Source organism: Haliotis asinina, chromosome 5 (genome assembly GCF_037392515.1).
Source record: "Haliotis asinina isolate JCU_RB_2024 chromosome 5, JCU_Hal_asi_v2, whole genome shotgun sequence".
Lineage (NCBI taxonomy): Eukaryota > Metazoa > Mollusca > Gastropoda > Lepetellida > Haliotidae > Haliotis > Haliotis asinina.
In genome coordinates, this window is record NC_090284.1 from 78,770,605 (window position 1) to 78,784,204 (window position 13,600).

At 44.7% G+C, this 13,600-nt stretch overlaps 1 protein-coding gene across 1 annotated transcript; it reads left to right on the forward strand.

Moving 5' to 3' along the window:
* The first annotated feature begins 6,362 nt into the window (after positions 1-6,362).
* Positions 6,363-7,643, forward strand: LOC137284055 (nascent polypeptide-associated complex subunit alpha, muscle-specific form-like). Its single transcript, XM_067815711.1, has one exon. It carries the CDS (start codon positions 6,363-6,365, stop codon positions 7,641-7,643), a length of 1,281 nt encoding a protein of 426 aa, XP_067671812.1.
* The last annotated feature ends 5,957 nt before the right edge of the window (positions 7,644-13,600 follow it).

The window sequence follows — 13,600 nt, forward strand, 5'->3', positions numbered from 1 at the left end:
CACCTCTGATACACAATGTGGGAAGGCCAGCCATGACGTACTGATTTCACAGTTTACATGTGATACACATACCGAAATCGTTAACATCAAGTCCGCATGAACTTGGACAGAGTGACAAGGCAGGTGAGAAGATAAATACTTCTCACCTCTGATACACAATGTGGGAAGGCCAGCCATGACGTACTGATTTCACAGTTTACATGTGATACACATACCGAAATCGTTAACATCAAGTCCGCATGAACTTGGACAGAGTGACAAGGCAGGTGAGAAGATAAATACTTCTCACCTCTGATACACAATGTGGGAAGGCCAGCCATGACGTACTGATTTCACAGTTTACATGTGATACACATACCGAAATCGTTAACATCAAGTCCGCATGAACTTGGACAGAGTGACAAGGCAGGTGAGATGACAAATACTTCCCACCTCTGTGGATACACTATGTGGAAAGGCCAAGTCTGACATGTTGTATCTGAGTGATCAATACATCTGTGGAAGGGCAGGAGATGGGTGTGACCTTAGCTCATTTGAGAGCAATTCTTGCATACATGCTGACAAGTGACATGTTGCCACAAATCAAACGCCGATTCTACTATGAATATGACGGGAGACTCATCCGATGATGATGAGTTATCAAAACCGTGGTTCATGGTTCTCGATACATTTTATCTTGTAATTTTCAATGGAATGTAGTGAGAGAATTATCATGATAAGATAGCCTTTACCTTCAATTTAAACATGACATTTGCATTGTTACTGAAACTGTGTTTCTAGTGTGAAAAACTTTGGGAATAACAAGACACGCAGGTGCCTGTTTGGTCACGCTGTATGCGTTGCTATGCAACAAAGTGCATCTTAAACGATATGCGACATGGATTTAGGACCCCGTGTTACGACATAGATACGACGTCTTTGTGAAACGGTCGTAAAGGAGGTCGGAAGATCGAGGGTCGTAAACAAGATCGTGTGGGCTACGACCTCCAAAATTTAGGAGGCTTTTTTAAATCATCACAGATCTCAAGTATGCTTAGAACCGTGAGTTACATGTCAACAACGGCAGCTCACCTGCGTCAGATACGGCAAGGTCGGTGGACATCGCGTGTATAAAAAGTGTGTCGAGACCGTACGAACCAGCTAGAAAATTTGGGAAACGAAGTCTATGAGAGTGTTGATCCAGAAAAGTAGTTTAAATTAGTTTATAATTTCATGCATTAAAGATTTGTGTTTTCAAAGTGTTATATGTTTATGTTACAGAGTACAAATTATTAAATAATGGGGTAAATTTCATTGTAAAATTTAGTTCAGATGAAGTTCATAAAGTCTAGGTAAGCTATAAGTTTTATTATTTTTCCCCAAAAATAGCAGATTACTTCCCCTTATTGATAGTGTTGCTCCTCATCAGAACACGTCTTGTCCCTTCCTCCATGTTGAATGTGGTAGTGGGTATGAACCTTACCAAGTCAAATGAAAGAAGTAATGAACGTAACCATAAAGCAGAATAAACCTTTTGTACGAGTGAAGGATTTTTGTGTCTTCTGCCTTCGCTGTTTGGGGAATGGCGCTATGCATCTGTCAGCTGGGGGGAGTCTCAACATTTCAAGCTAAACAGCAGGCAGATGCACACGGGCAGTATCATTAAAATACCAGAGCTTTCTAAATATGTCATTCCATTCGGAAGGTACGCTGTTCGTTGAACATTGCAGGTACGCATTGCAGGTACGTTTCCCCAATCTAAACATACATAAATGATTTCATTGGTGTGGTTCGTGTCAGTGCCATTTTGACTGGCCAGTGTATTGTGTCAGGGTTCGAGGACGTGTCACTGATATCAACAAATCCTTAGAATTCAGAGATAATGTTTAACTTTGCGGGGACATTATTTGTGAGTGAAAATCTTTTTAAGATCAAAATATGAAATATGCTATGTGCGTGAGACCACGATTTGTTGTACTCGTAGCAAAGGCATGAGCATCCGATGAGAAAAGGAAAGCATCTTTTTTCATCTGTCTTTATATTTTCTTCAAGCTTATTCACTGACACAGATTAATCTTTACCTGAATGTTTCTGCACAGATGTAATTCACAACAACTCACTAGGATCACAACAACTTACTAGGATCACATCAATCGAATTGCAGAAGACTTACGAACAAGTTTTCTGAACTTCAGGTATTGGTCCAAGATTTTAAACGAGCTGTGTTTTGTCTCCAAGAAACCTACTTAAAAGAACTGATAAACTTGACATCTGTCGGTACAGTCCCTACCACTCTTTTTCTCCTCCCGTTGTAAAAGCTACCGGAGACACTTCTATCCTGGTCAGACTGGGCATCCCCTGCAGCCCTGTTCCACTATGCACCAACCTACAAACTGACTCTGAACACAGGGTTTACACGATGTTCACTCTATCTTCCTCCAGGATCAACTGTTCAGTCGTTCAGAGATTGTACGATCAACTCCCGAAGCCCTGCATAATCATGGACGACATGAACGGTCATGACCCCCTACAGGGCAGCACTGATACAAACAACAAGCTGAAGGTCCTTGAACAGTCTCCCTCAACCAGTGATTTATGCATCACTGGATTTATGTTCTGGATCTATCACTTGCAGATTCTAATCTTCTAAACGAGTTTGAATGATCTTTGTGGAAGCGTCCCCCATGGCAGCATCCTGTCTGTCCTCCTTTCCAGCATCAAAATTAACAGTATCACAACAGTAGTTATGTTGATGGGTCCCTTTTCGTGGATGATTTCAATATTTCATGCTATGGTAAGAATGTGCATGCAATAGAAAGGCAGCTACAACTCTGTCTTAACAAATCCAAAAATAGGTAAATGAAAATGGCTTTAAGTTCTCAAAGTGCAAAACAAACTGCATTCACTTTTGCCGTAAATACAAGGATCTAGATCTATGTTTAGATGGTACACATATCAAGGTTGTAGAAGAGGCCAAATTCCTGGGAATCATATTCGATCGTCACTTGACATCCTCTCCACACATAAAATATCTGAAAGCAAAGTGCCTGAAGGCCCTTGACTTTCTAAAATTCGTTTCAAATACAGAAAGGGAAGGCGATCAGACTACCCTCCTTCACCTGTACAGACCATTGGCTCACTCAAAGATATGGGTCCATTGTCATTGGTAGAACCTTGCAAATATGATCTAGAAAAATTGAATTCAAACCACCATCACGGCCTTAGGCTCTGCGTCGGAGCCTTTAGGACCTCCGGTAGGCTGTAGATATGCGGAGGTTAACGAATCCTGGTCAATCAATACTCAGATTTGTTTTGTCTACGAAACGACACAAACAAATGCAATGAACAAGACAATTACTTTGAATATGTGTGCCTATACATTTCATAAAATGTATAAATCATTTTCATTGACAATATATCAGTTTTACTTATAAGGTTGAATTAAATCGCTGTTTATTAACCTGTTCATATGAAACAGCAACAATTGTCCCAAAGAATTGAATGTTTTGCATCACAGGAACTAAAGCACATGTTGTATGTTCGGCTACGTGTGATCATCTAACACTTGTGTAGAGGCTTAAAATGTGGTATAGTACACGTACTGAGTCAGTTTCCCATGTAAATATTGTTCAAACAATCAAAAGCTTTCAAAGAACAAAGTGCATACCCTATATCCACATATGATATGATGTTGAACAAGGATTTATGTAGATGCTGAAATTAGCTTAATGAAGAACTTATCTGAACGATACTCAAAATATAAATCACAATACTGAAAGGGGAATCTGAATGATATGGCCATTGTGTTTACTACTGTTCATCTGTCCTTCATCCCAAAGAAACTGAGCGTTATTTGCTGCTTGATTTTGTGTCAGTCATGGCGTCACGCTGCACAGAAACCCTGACAGTTTCTCATGAATTATCGAATGATTGAATTGTATCTATTTTTGATTTGCTATTTCTTGCTACGATACTCCTCCCCTGAATATTCTAAGCGAACTGAGCCATTGTAAGCAATGATTAGATAGCTGGATGTCGGAAATTTTCCGAAAATGCCACGCAGTGTAAAATCGGATTTTTTCTTTGTTTACATTTCAAACAAGCGCAGTCTTTCGAGCTCAGCGTTCGTTCTTTCGTCTCGTTTTATCTAGACAGTTGGCATTGGTGACAAAATCATTTGTAATTTTATTCTAAGATGTGGGGCGAATTCAACGATACATTTGCACAGCAGACTATCAAATATATGTGATGGAATAGGCGTCTCAATACCGGCCTTCTCGAAATGTGATTTTGTGAACACAATCCAATATGGCGCAAAGCGCACTTCGGCGTTCGTGTAAGTGTAGTTTCGAAAACATCAAGACGTTTGAGATCAGTAATCATTAATATGCTATTTTTGAAATTCAATACTCCCAGTTTTTATCCGATTTTCAAATTTCAAATCATACAGCAAATAACGCTCCGGATCGCGATTTTGTATAGTGTGAAAAATGGTGACATTTACGATGAAGACTATTTGTGAAAGGTAATTTTAAGCACTTTAGCTTGGTCTGAGATAATAGTGGATGGCATCAAGAAACGGAGAATACAAAACTGTGAATTATATAGATGTGCGGGATATATTTAGACTTTTATTGGACTTCAAAGTGTGGGTTGTAGAGAAATGACATAGATATGTCTCTGTGGCATCCAGTTGGTTAAACTCTTTACGTTGTTAATACCTGCAGCGGGCAACAATAGTTCATTATACATAGGCCACTGGCGGTGGGGAGTGCAATGATCACACTGCAAAGCATTTCATTCAATAGCGACTGTGACGTATCTTCCATCGAAACTAAAACTATAGAATGCGGCAGTTTACAGATAGGTTATAGGTGAGGTCAAATGGGGTTTAACATCGCACTTCAAATTATTTCGCTCATATGACGTCTGGCATGTGTGTGTGGCTGCTTGCACTAGATCAACTCACCATAAGGCTGCATGAAACAGTAATGTTTCTCGGGCACATATTTTTCAGAAGTGACGAGGGCGGTAGGACCTCTTTTAAAACTAAGTTTTGAAATGAAAGCAAGTGACGAGGGATCGACACATTTATATTTTACAGCTTGGAAACTTAAGCACGGGTTAATGAGTTGTAGATTCAGTCAGACTTGTTCTTACAGACACTCATTATTGAGTAGAAAATTTTATGATCTTTGTGCGGCAATGGCAATATAAAATTGTTACGAGCACAAATAAAAGTGATGTGCCGATGCCCGAAAAACATTTCACCTTTGTCATTTAGCCTAATGCTGACTGTGAGCCGATAAGTCCTGTCTGTACCGGTTAATGCTTAGCCCCAGGCAGGGGATATCATTGCATGTTACCAGGGAGCCTATACAGAGGAGGGGAAGAAACTCCTCGAAAAGCCGCTGAACGTATGTCTCGGGTCTTTACGTAACCAGTGTAGCCAATATGGTGGCAGCGTGGTATTTAAGATTGAGCCCGGTTTGTTTACAACGGCTGAATAAGTTCGCTGAGTGTTGTAACAACTGAAATCCAACATGTAGAAGATAGGTTAACTATTTTGTCACTTCAGTTTAAGTGAAATAATTGGTATTAGTGTCGGTATTAGGACAAAAGATTTGTAGTAAAGTTTCAAGTTGGTAAGTTATAGCTCACTGGCTTCTATTCTCGATTCACCGTGAGGTCAGACTAAATTGTGCCGATAAAAACGTCTTTCACACATTCGTAAAATTTTTAGAAGGAGAACATACCTTTAGTTCAAAGGTATTTGCAAGTAATAGTGACAGTTTCATGACTGCAGTGTGGAGGTGCGGCAACACGCCATGTTATACTGCACTGTGCAGTATTACAGGGCGTTTTGCTGCACCTCCACAGTGCAGTATTACAGGGAGTGTTGCCGCAACTCCACAGTGCAGTATTACAGGGCGTGTTGCTGCACCTCCACAGTGCAGTATTACAGGGCGTGTTGCCGCACCTCCACAGTGCAGTATTACAGGGCGTGTTGCCGCACCTCCACAGTGCAGTATTACAGGGCGTGTTGCTGCACCTCCACAGTGCAGTATTACAGGGCGTGTTGCTGCACCTCCACAGTGCAGTATTACAGGGCGTGTTGCCGCAACTCCACAGTGCAGTATTACAGGGCGTGTTGCTGCACCTCCACAGTGCAGTATTACAGGGCGTGTTGCCGCAACTCCACAGTGCAGTATTAGAGGGCGTGTTGCCGCACCTCCACAGTGCAGTATTACAGGGCGTGTTGCCGCAACTCCACAGTGCAATATTACAGGGCGTGTTGCCGCAACTCCACAGTGCAGTATTACAGGGCGTGTTGCCGCAACTCCACAGTGCAGTATTACAGGGCGTGTTGCTGCACCTCGACAATGCAGTATTACAGGGAGTGTTGCCGCACCTCCACAGTGCAGTATTACAGAACGTGTTGCCGCACCTCCACAGTGCAGTATTACAGGGCGTGTTGGAGTATTACAGGGCGTGTTGCCACACCTTCACAGTGCAGTATTACAGAGTGTGTTGCTGCACCTCCACAGTGCAGTATTACAGGCCGTGTTGCTGCAACTCCACAGTGCAGTATTACAGGGCGTGTTGCCGCAACTCCACAGTGCAGTATTACAGGGCGTGTTGCCACACCTCCACAGTGCAGTATTACAGGGCGTGTTGCTGCACCTCCACAGTGCAGTATTTCAGGGCGTGTTGCCGCAACTCCACAGTGCAGTATTACAGGGCGTGTTGCCACACCTCCACAGTGCAGTATTACAGGGCGTGTTGCCGCAACTCCACAGAGCAGTATTACAGAGCGTGTTGCTGCACCTCCACAGTGCAGTATTACAGGGCGTGTTGCCGCACCTCCACAGTGCAGTATTACAGGGCGTGTTGCCACACCTCCGCAGTGCAGTATTACAGGGCGTGTTGCTGCACCTCCACAGTGCAGTATTAGAGGGCGTGTTGCCGCACCTCCACTGTGCAGTATTACAGGGCGTGTTGCCACACCTCCACAGTGCAGTATTACAGGGCGTGTTGCTGCATCTCCACAATGCAGTATTACAGAGCGTGTTGCCACACCTCCACAGTGCAGTATTACAGGGCGTGTTGCCACACCTCCACAGTGCAGTATTAGAGGGCGTGTTGCCACACCTCCACAGTGCAGTATTACAGGACGTGTTGCCACACCTCCACAGTGCAGTATTACAGGGCGTGTTGCCACACCTCCACAGTGCAGTTTTACAGGGCGTGTTGCCGCACCTCCACAGTGCAGTATTACAGGGCGTGTTGCCACACCTCCACAGTGCAGTATTACAGGGCGTGTTGCCACACCTCCACAGTGCAGTATTACAGGGCGTGTTGCCACACCTCCACAGTGCAGTATTACAGGGCGTGTTGCCACACCTCCACTGTGCAGTGTTACAGGGCGTGTTGCTGCACCTCCACAGTGCAGTATTACAGGGCGTGTTGCCACACCTCCACAGTGCAGTATTACAGGGCGTGTTGCTGCACCTCCACAGTGCAGTATTACAGGGCGTGTTGCCGCACCTCCACAGTGCAGTATTACAGAGCGTGTTGCCGCACCTCCACAGTGCAGTATTACAGGGCGTGTTGCAGTATTACAGGGAGTGTTGCCGCAACGCCACAGCGCAGTATTACAGTGAATGTTGCAGTGTTACAGGGCCTGTTGCAGTATTACAGGGCGTGTTGCAGTATTACAGGGCGTGTTGCAGTATTACAGGGTGTAACTCCACAGTGCAGTTTTGCAGGGCGTGTTGCTGCACCTCTACAGTGCAGTATTACAGGGCGTGTTGCTGCACCTCTACAGTGCAGCGTAAGAGGCTGTGTTGCCGCAACTCCAATCTATTCAACGTCTTGAAACATCAACATGAACCGTAAAGAGTCGTAATGTTTCAACACGTACCTAGTCATGATCCTGGGAAAACCAAAACAAACAAGCTCTTACTCCTGTCGTTGGTGACGTCTCAATGATATCTATACTTCGAGCCAAACTGTGTTTATAACAACACCAAGAAATAAGACTCTGCACAGACAACCAATGCATATTAATATCGATTTTATTCTCAACTATTCACAATTATATCGTACATGAACATCATACATGTGGTCGCGAATGCACGTGCGTGCATGTGTGTGTGTGTGTGTGTGTGCGTGTGCCATGCCACACGTATATTAGTGTGTGTGTGTGTGTCTGTGCATAGGAACATGCATGTGTGTGCGTAGTCTTTTTGTGCTGCACCCAGGGATAAAACATAGACACAGCAGACATTTAAGCGTGAGAGTCGATTTTATTTTATTGAATATATATGTTTCAATACAACATACAGATCATGATATTGGCCTGACACATTACACAATGTTTTAAGGGAACAGTATTACAAATTTAATATTTCTGTACGGTATATACTAACATATATCTATGTTCAAAATAAACAAATAAAATACACTGAGCGTTTAATGCATTTCATTACTACACAAACACAATAAGCACTATTGCAAAGATAAACAACATCGATACATCATCTACCAGTGACACCCACCAGAAGAACATACGGATATTACATTAACACCTGCGGGACCCGGACTATATCACCCATGCCTACCGAGAACTACAGCACTCCTCCGGATGAAGAGACCCACCAGGGATAGCGCTTCGTTATGTAGTCGTACACATACTGGTCATTACCGATATGGTTGTTTCTGGAAAAGTGCTCGAGCATGTCTCTCAAACACCACCCTCTCAGGCGGAACAGGAGTATATGTGTGACACACACGTTTTCCCCCACTGGCTCTGGACACGGGTGTGGTTCCAAATAAGCGCTCTGCTTCTTCTTCCTCTTTTGCGACGATGGTGTCGGTCGTTGCTGTTGTTTATGTCGTCCACAAGACGACGTTGGGTATTGTTATGTCCTCCACAAGTCTTGTACCTCTTTTAGTCGGTGGACTATTCCATGATCGAACCCAAGGCTGTCGAAAATGTCAATAAGTAGTATATACAATGGGGGTTCTGGACCACTTTCAAAAAAAGTCTCTACAAAGGGTTGGGCCCTTAGCTCTTGCTACTATTATCCCTACTACTTAACGTGTGTTGGAGGTAACACTGTGCCGTACGGTACGATCAATAATTCTTCTCTTACAAACCCCCTACCCAGCCCATCCCTCAAGTAGTACAAGTTAGGTTCGTCGGCTTTCATATCCACTTTATCTATGTTGTAAGTTTTGACTGACCATATAGGATCGGTGGCCCGCTTACGGCTATCACCCTCGTGTTCCCCCGGCTGGTATAGATACCTCACTAGGGCCCTATCTGGTATCTGTTTCTCCTTCCCACGCAATGGAGCGGCCGACTCTGCAACTATTGATTTTAGTTTGATAGCGTCTGCCGGTTTCTTACCGGTGAGACGGGTGACTTCATGGTTGATTGCCGACACCACCTTGGGTAACCTCGTGACCCATTCAGTCGATCGTTTTCCAGGGGTGGCCATCTCCCTAGCATACTGATGGCCGAACAAGCGCTCAGCCAAAGTCCTATTAAATCTTTCAACTATGGCTTGGCTGCGATGGGCTCCAGCCGTGCCACGCCTGACCTTTGTATCGTGTTTGGCTAGCAGTTGTGACACGGCACCCATGAACTCCCGTCCGGGGTCAACTTGCAGCTCTGTTGGCAACGTCAGCAGGCTGCGTTTGTATATGCGTTCGAATCCTCTGGCTACCTGGGCCGAATCTTTCGTGGTCAAGGGTTCGGCTTCCTTGTAACGACTGGCTACGTCCACTACGGTTAAGGCATACTTGTACCTCTTGTCGTGGGGTAGGAACAGTAGGTCTGCCTGGTGAACGCTATTAGGTATGTTAATACCGAACCTCCTTCTAGGCACGTAGCGTGGTGCCGGTAAATAGATCTGCCACAGGGCTTGTTTTTCAAGCCACGCTTTGGCTTCCTCCGGGGGTACTCGCGCTATTTTAGCTAGCTTATCTACTGTGCTAGCTCCTTTCCAGTACCCACGCGGGCTGTAGTAAATAGCCTCAAATTTTTTCATGTCCATACGCGTATGTGTTTATCCCATCAATAGCTATCCAACGTTTCGTGTCCATAGGCGACAGGGATGTCTTGTTTATAGTCAGTCCGTATATCTTATGTCCATCACTTCTAAGTGTGTTCATTTTATGTCTAAAGGTACGGGTCTTGAACAGGGCTTCCTTGAATCTGGCGTGTTTGATGTGTTGTTTCACCACATACTTCTTAACCCCCTTAGCCTTCCGGATCTCACTATTGTCGGCTTTCAGTATGGAGTACATCTTAGGTCTCAAACCTATGTACTCGGCTATGGGCGTGCCAGCACACTCGTCCTTCATCTTACCTAGGACCTTTATATTTACCGTACTGTGTATGGTATGGGTCTTAGGGTAGTCGCTGGTGTCGTATAAATCGAGGTGTTTTTTCATGTCCTCGTACACGTCCTCGGTTCGAATTTCTAACAGCAGGGAATCCGTGTCAGTGTACAGCACTTCACACCTGTCGCCGTACTGTTTCTTGAGCTCGTTGTAGTAAAAGTCGTACATCAGGTGTTTGGATAAATCGAGGATGCTCATCCCCACGTAAACAGGCCGGTTGAATTTTATGTGGCTTTTCTTCATGTGTAGGGCAACCAGGTTGTCTGTGAATATCTTACTACGGTTGAATGCCGGACTGGCTATCAATCTCCTGAGCTTGTCTTCCTCACTCGACCGAACCAGCTTCACGGTCACGCGTTTCCTCAGGTTCTCCATAGTCTTACCAAACACCGAGTTGTTCATGAGCTTGTAGAGATTTTTCTCAAAATCACTGGTGGCTTTTTTTCGTAGGTCTGTGTTCATTCTGATGTAGGGCTCCATCCATGGGCTCTGGTCGAACATGAGCACCTTGTGTATTTTGGTCAGCCTCATACCCAACGACAGGTACAGCTGTAGGTTGCGATAGTGAACGATGTACTTGGTCTTATTCATTAAGTTAGGAACGAGTTTTTCAACGTCTGTCACACGCCCACCTAACAAGTTATGTTGGTACTCAGACATCCAGTCTGGGTTAACCCTCATACGTTCGGGGGCCAGGGGGTAGCTGTTGTGTGATGTGTGTAATTCCTTGGTATACTCTAAGTCAACCTCGAGGATATAACCTTTGTTCGAATCTGGTGCAACCTCCATAACATCAACGTGGGGTACCCATTCGAATCCCCCTGTAGGTAGATACTGGCTCATGGCCCAGCCGTACAGGTTGTTTGCGTCGAGGTAGAGAATGTGATTGGTTGGCTTGTTAGGATCGTAACCTTTCACGTATTGACTATTTGCTTTCGCGTATCGTTTGGATGCCATGGAAATCCCACCTCGCAAGCCTTTCTCAACGTTCGCCTAAACGTCTCAAACACGTCGGCTAACAGCAGTACATCTGTCCTCAAGTACAGGTCGTGATAATCACCCAGGTTCTTACAACCCAGTTTATTCCATACGTTAGTCGCGTGCGAGTAATCATCTCGTGAGACGGACGCCTCATTCAGCTTGCTATAAAAGCAGTCAATAGGGGGTAGTCTGGTCTCGGTGAACTTGACCCAACTATCCATGTACTCATAGGGGTACACACACTTCCTCATAAGCAGGGGTCTAGTCTCGGCGTCTGTGTATCGATCGGTGATAGGGAAGGTATTGTTGGCCTTGACCAGACTGTCGAGTGACGACAGGAGGAACTGAAACGAGTCAATGAACCTAAGTCCGTTTAAGCTGAAGGAGATGTATCTCTCCATGTTGTTGGGGATGCACGTTATATTACCATCGATTTTCGCGATGGCCTGCATGATCAAGTGTGAGTCGTACCCTCTCAAGTTGTGAAAGACAACGGGGATGTTTATTGTCTTAGGGTTGATTTTAAGCTTGAGGTTGCACGCGCTGTGAGCGGCGCCTCTATACTTACCAGTTATGTGGCAGTGATCTCTCACCGAATCACCGTTAAGTGGTGAGTCACACACGTGACAGTTAGTACTACTAGCGTGAGCTAGCCTGTCGACTCGGGTCATACGCATGGGAGCGATTCTATACAATGTATTCCTAATAATTTTTTCTTCCTCCTGCAAACACTTTAGAAACCTTTCAGCCGCGTCAGGGCCCCTATACACTACCGGAGCTTTCGTTTCCCCGTCACAACGGACGACAATGTATCCAAACCCACAGGCTTTATGCTCTTGTGTTTTGTGGGTGACCAAGGCTTCGAAGTCGGCGTATATGATATAAGGCACAGACATTTGGTTCTTGTGGTTACCGAATTTTAGGATATTATCACCTTCCTTAGGCATGTCGACTCGTATGGCCGTCTGCCCCACACCTTGACAATCATCCCGGTGGGATTCTAATAAATCAGCTCGTGTGAAGCCATGTAGGCATCGTTCACAGAAGTGGGTCTTTTCTCTGTGTGCCGATTGGTCATACAACAGCCTGCTAAAGTGTTTTATCCATGTGTAGTGATACTTGTCACCTCGCTGGATCATGAATATATTGATAACTTGGCGATCCTTCACCCCGCTGACCCTGTGTACTATTGTTGTGTTACCTTCGTGCCCAAAGACATTTATAGCCAGATTATTCTGTTTTTCTACTTTAGTGATCTGGGATATGGGGGTGGGTTCATCTATACCATCCCAGTTGAGCCCATCATCTTGGGGATAGCTAGAAAGCCTATCTGAATGAGTGTTAGCTGGAAATAAGGCTGACCTGATAGCTAACCTCAGGCAATCGTTTCCTCTATTCTTAACGTTTACTATGGCATGTTTGTTCCTATAGTAGGGGGGCAAGGCTAGGTATGACCCGCCTCTGAAAGGCACGTAGTTAGCTATGTCTAGATAGACATTATCGATTTTATCTACAGCCCACCCGGACCCCAAGTGTGTGTAGCGTTCTAGGTATTCTCGTATCTGCTGAAAACTGGTATCGATTGATGTGTCAATGGTCTCTGTATGTGTGACGACCTCTTGTTTACCTCGGAAGTAAGGCTGAACATACTCAGTGGTACTCCCAACCTGCTTATCGAGCGACATTTTCACTGTGATCTGAAACTTGATACTTCCTAGGTTATTTAGTTCCTGGTTGACCTTATCAGCTATCAGAGGCTTGATATCTGTAATGTCTATGTTTCTATCAACGTGTATGCGCCAACCTCTCAAATAGTTGCCTACAGCGCGCTCAGTGCGCACGAACTGTAGGTCAATAGCTCTATTCTGTCGTAATAATTCTACAAGCTGTGGTTTTCTCATACGGGAATACCCGCCTAAACCCAAATCGTGTGCCTCGGCTTTCAGCTGTTTTACAGTGGGAGGTTTTGCTACGGGGGCATGTGATAACAATGCGGTTAACCCGGCTCTCCCCAGGTTTGAATAACCCGTGTATCCAAGCTGTTTTGCTTGAGCTTTTAATTGTTTTACCGTAGGGGCTTCTAAACCTAGTAATCTCAACAATGCTGACTTCCGCATTCGAGAATACCCGATCACACCTCTCTGTTTTGCGACCCGCTTAAGCTCGCGTACAGTAGTCATAGTGTTTACACCTAAGAGAACCAATGTCTAATTGGGTCACATTGATA

What these genes read in the sequence shown, in the direction of transcription:
- LOC137284055 (XM_067815711.1), top strand. Translation starts at nt 6,363, where the DNA reads ATGCAGTATTACAGGGAGTGTTGCCGCACCTCCACAGTGCAGTATTAC.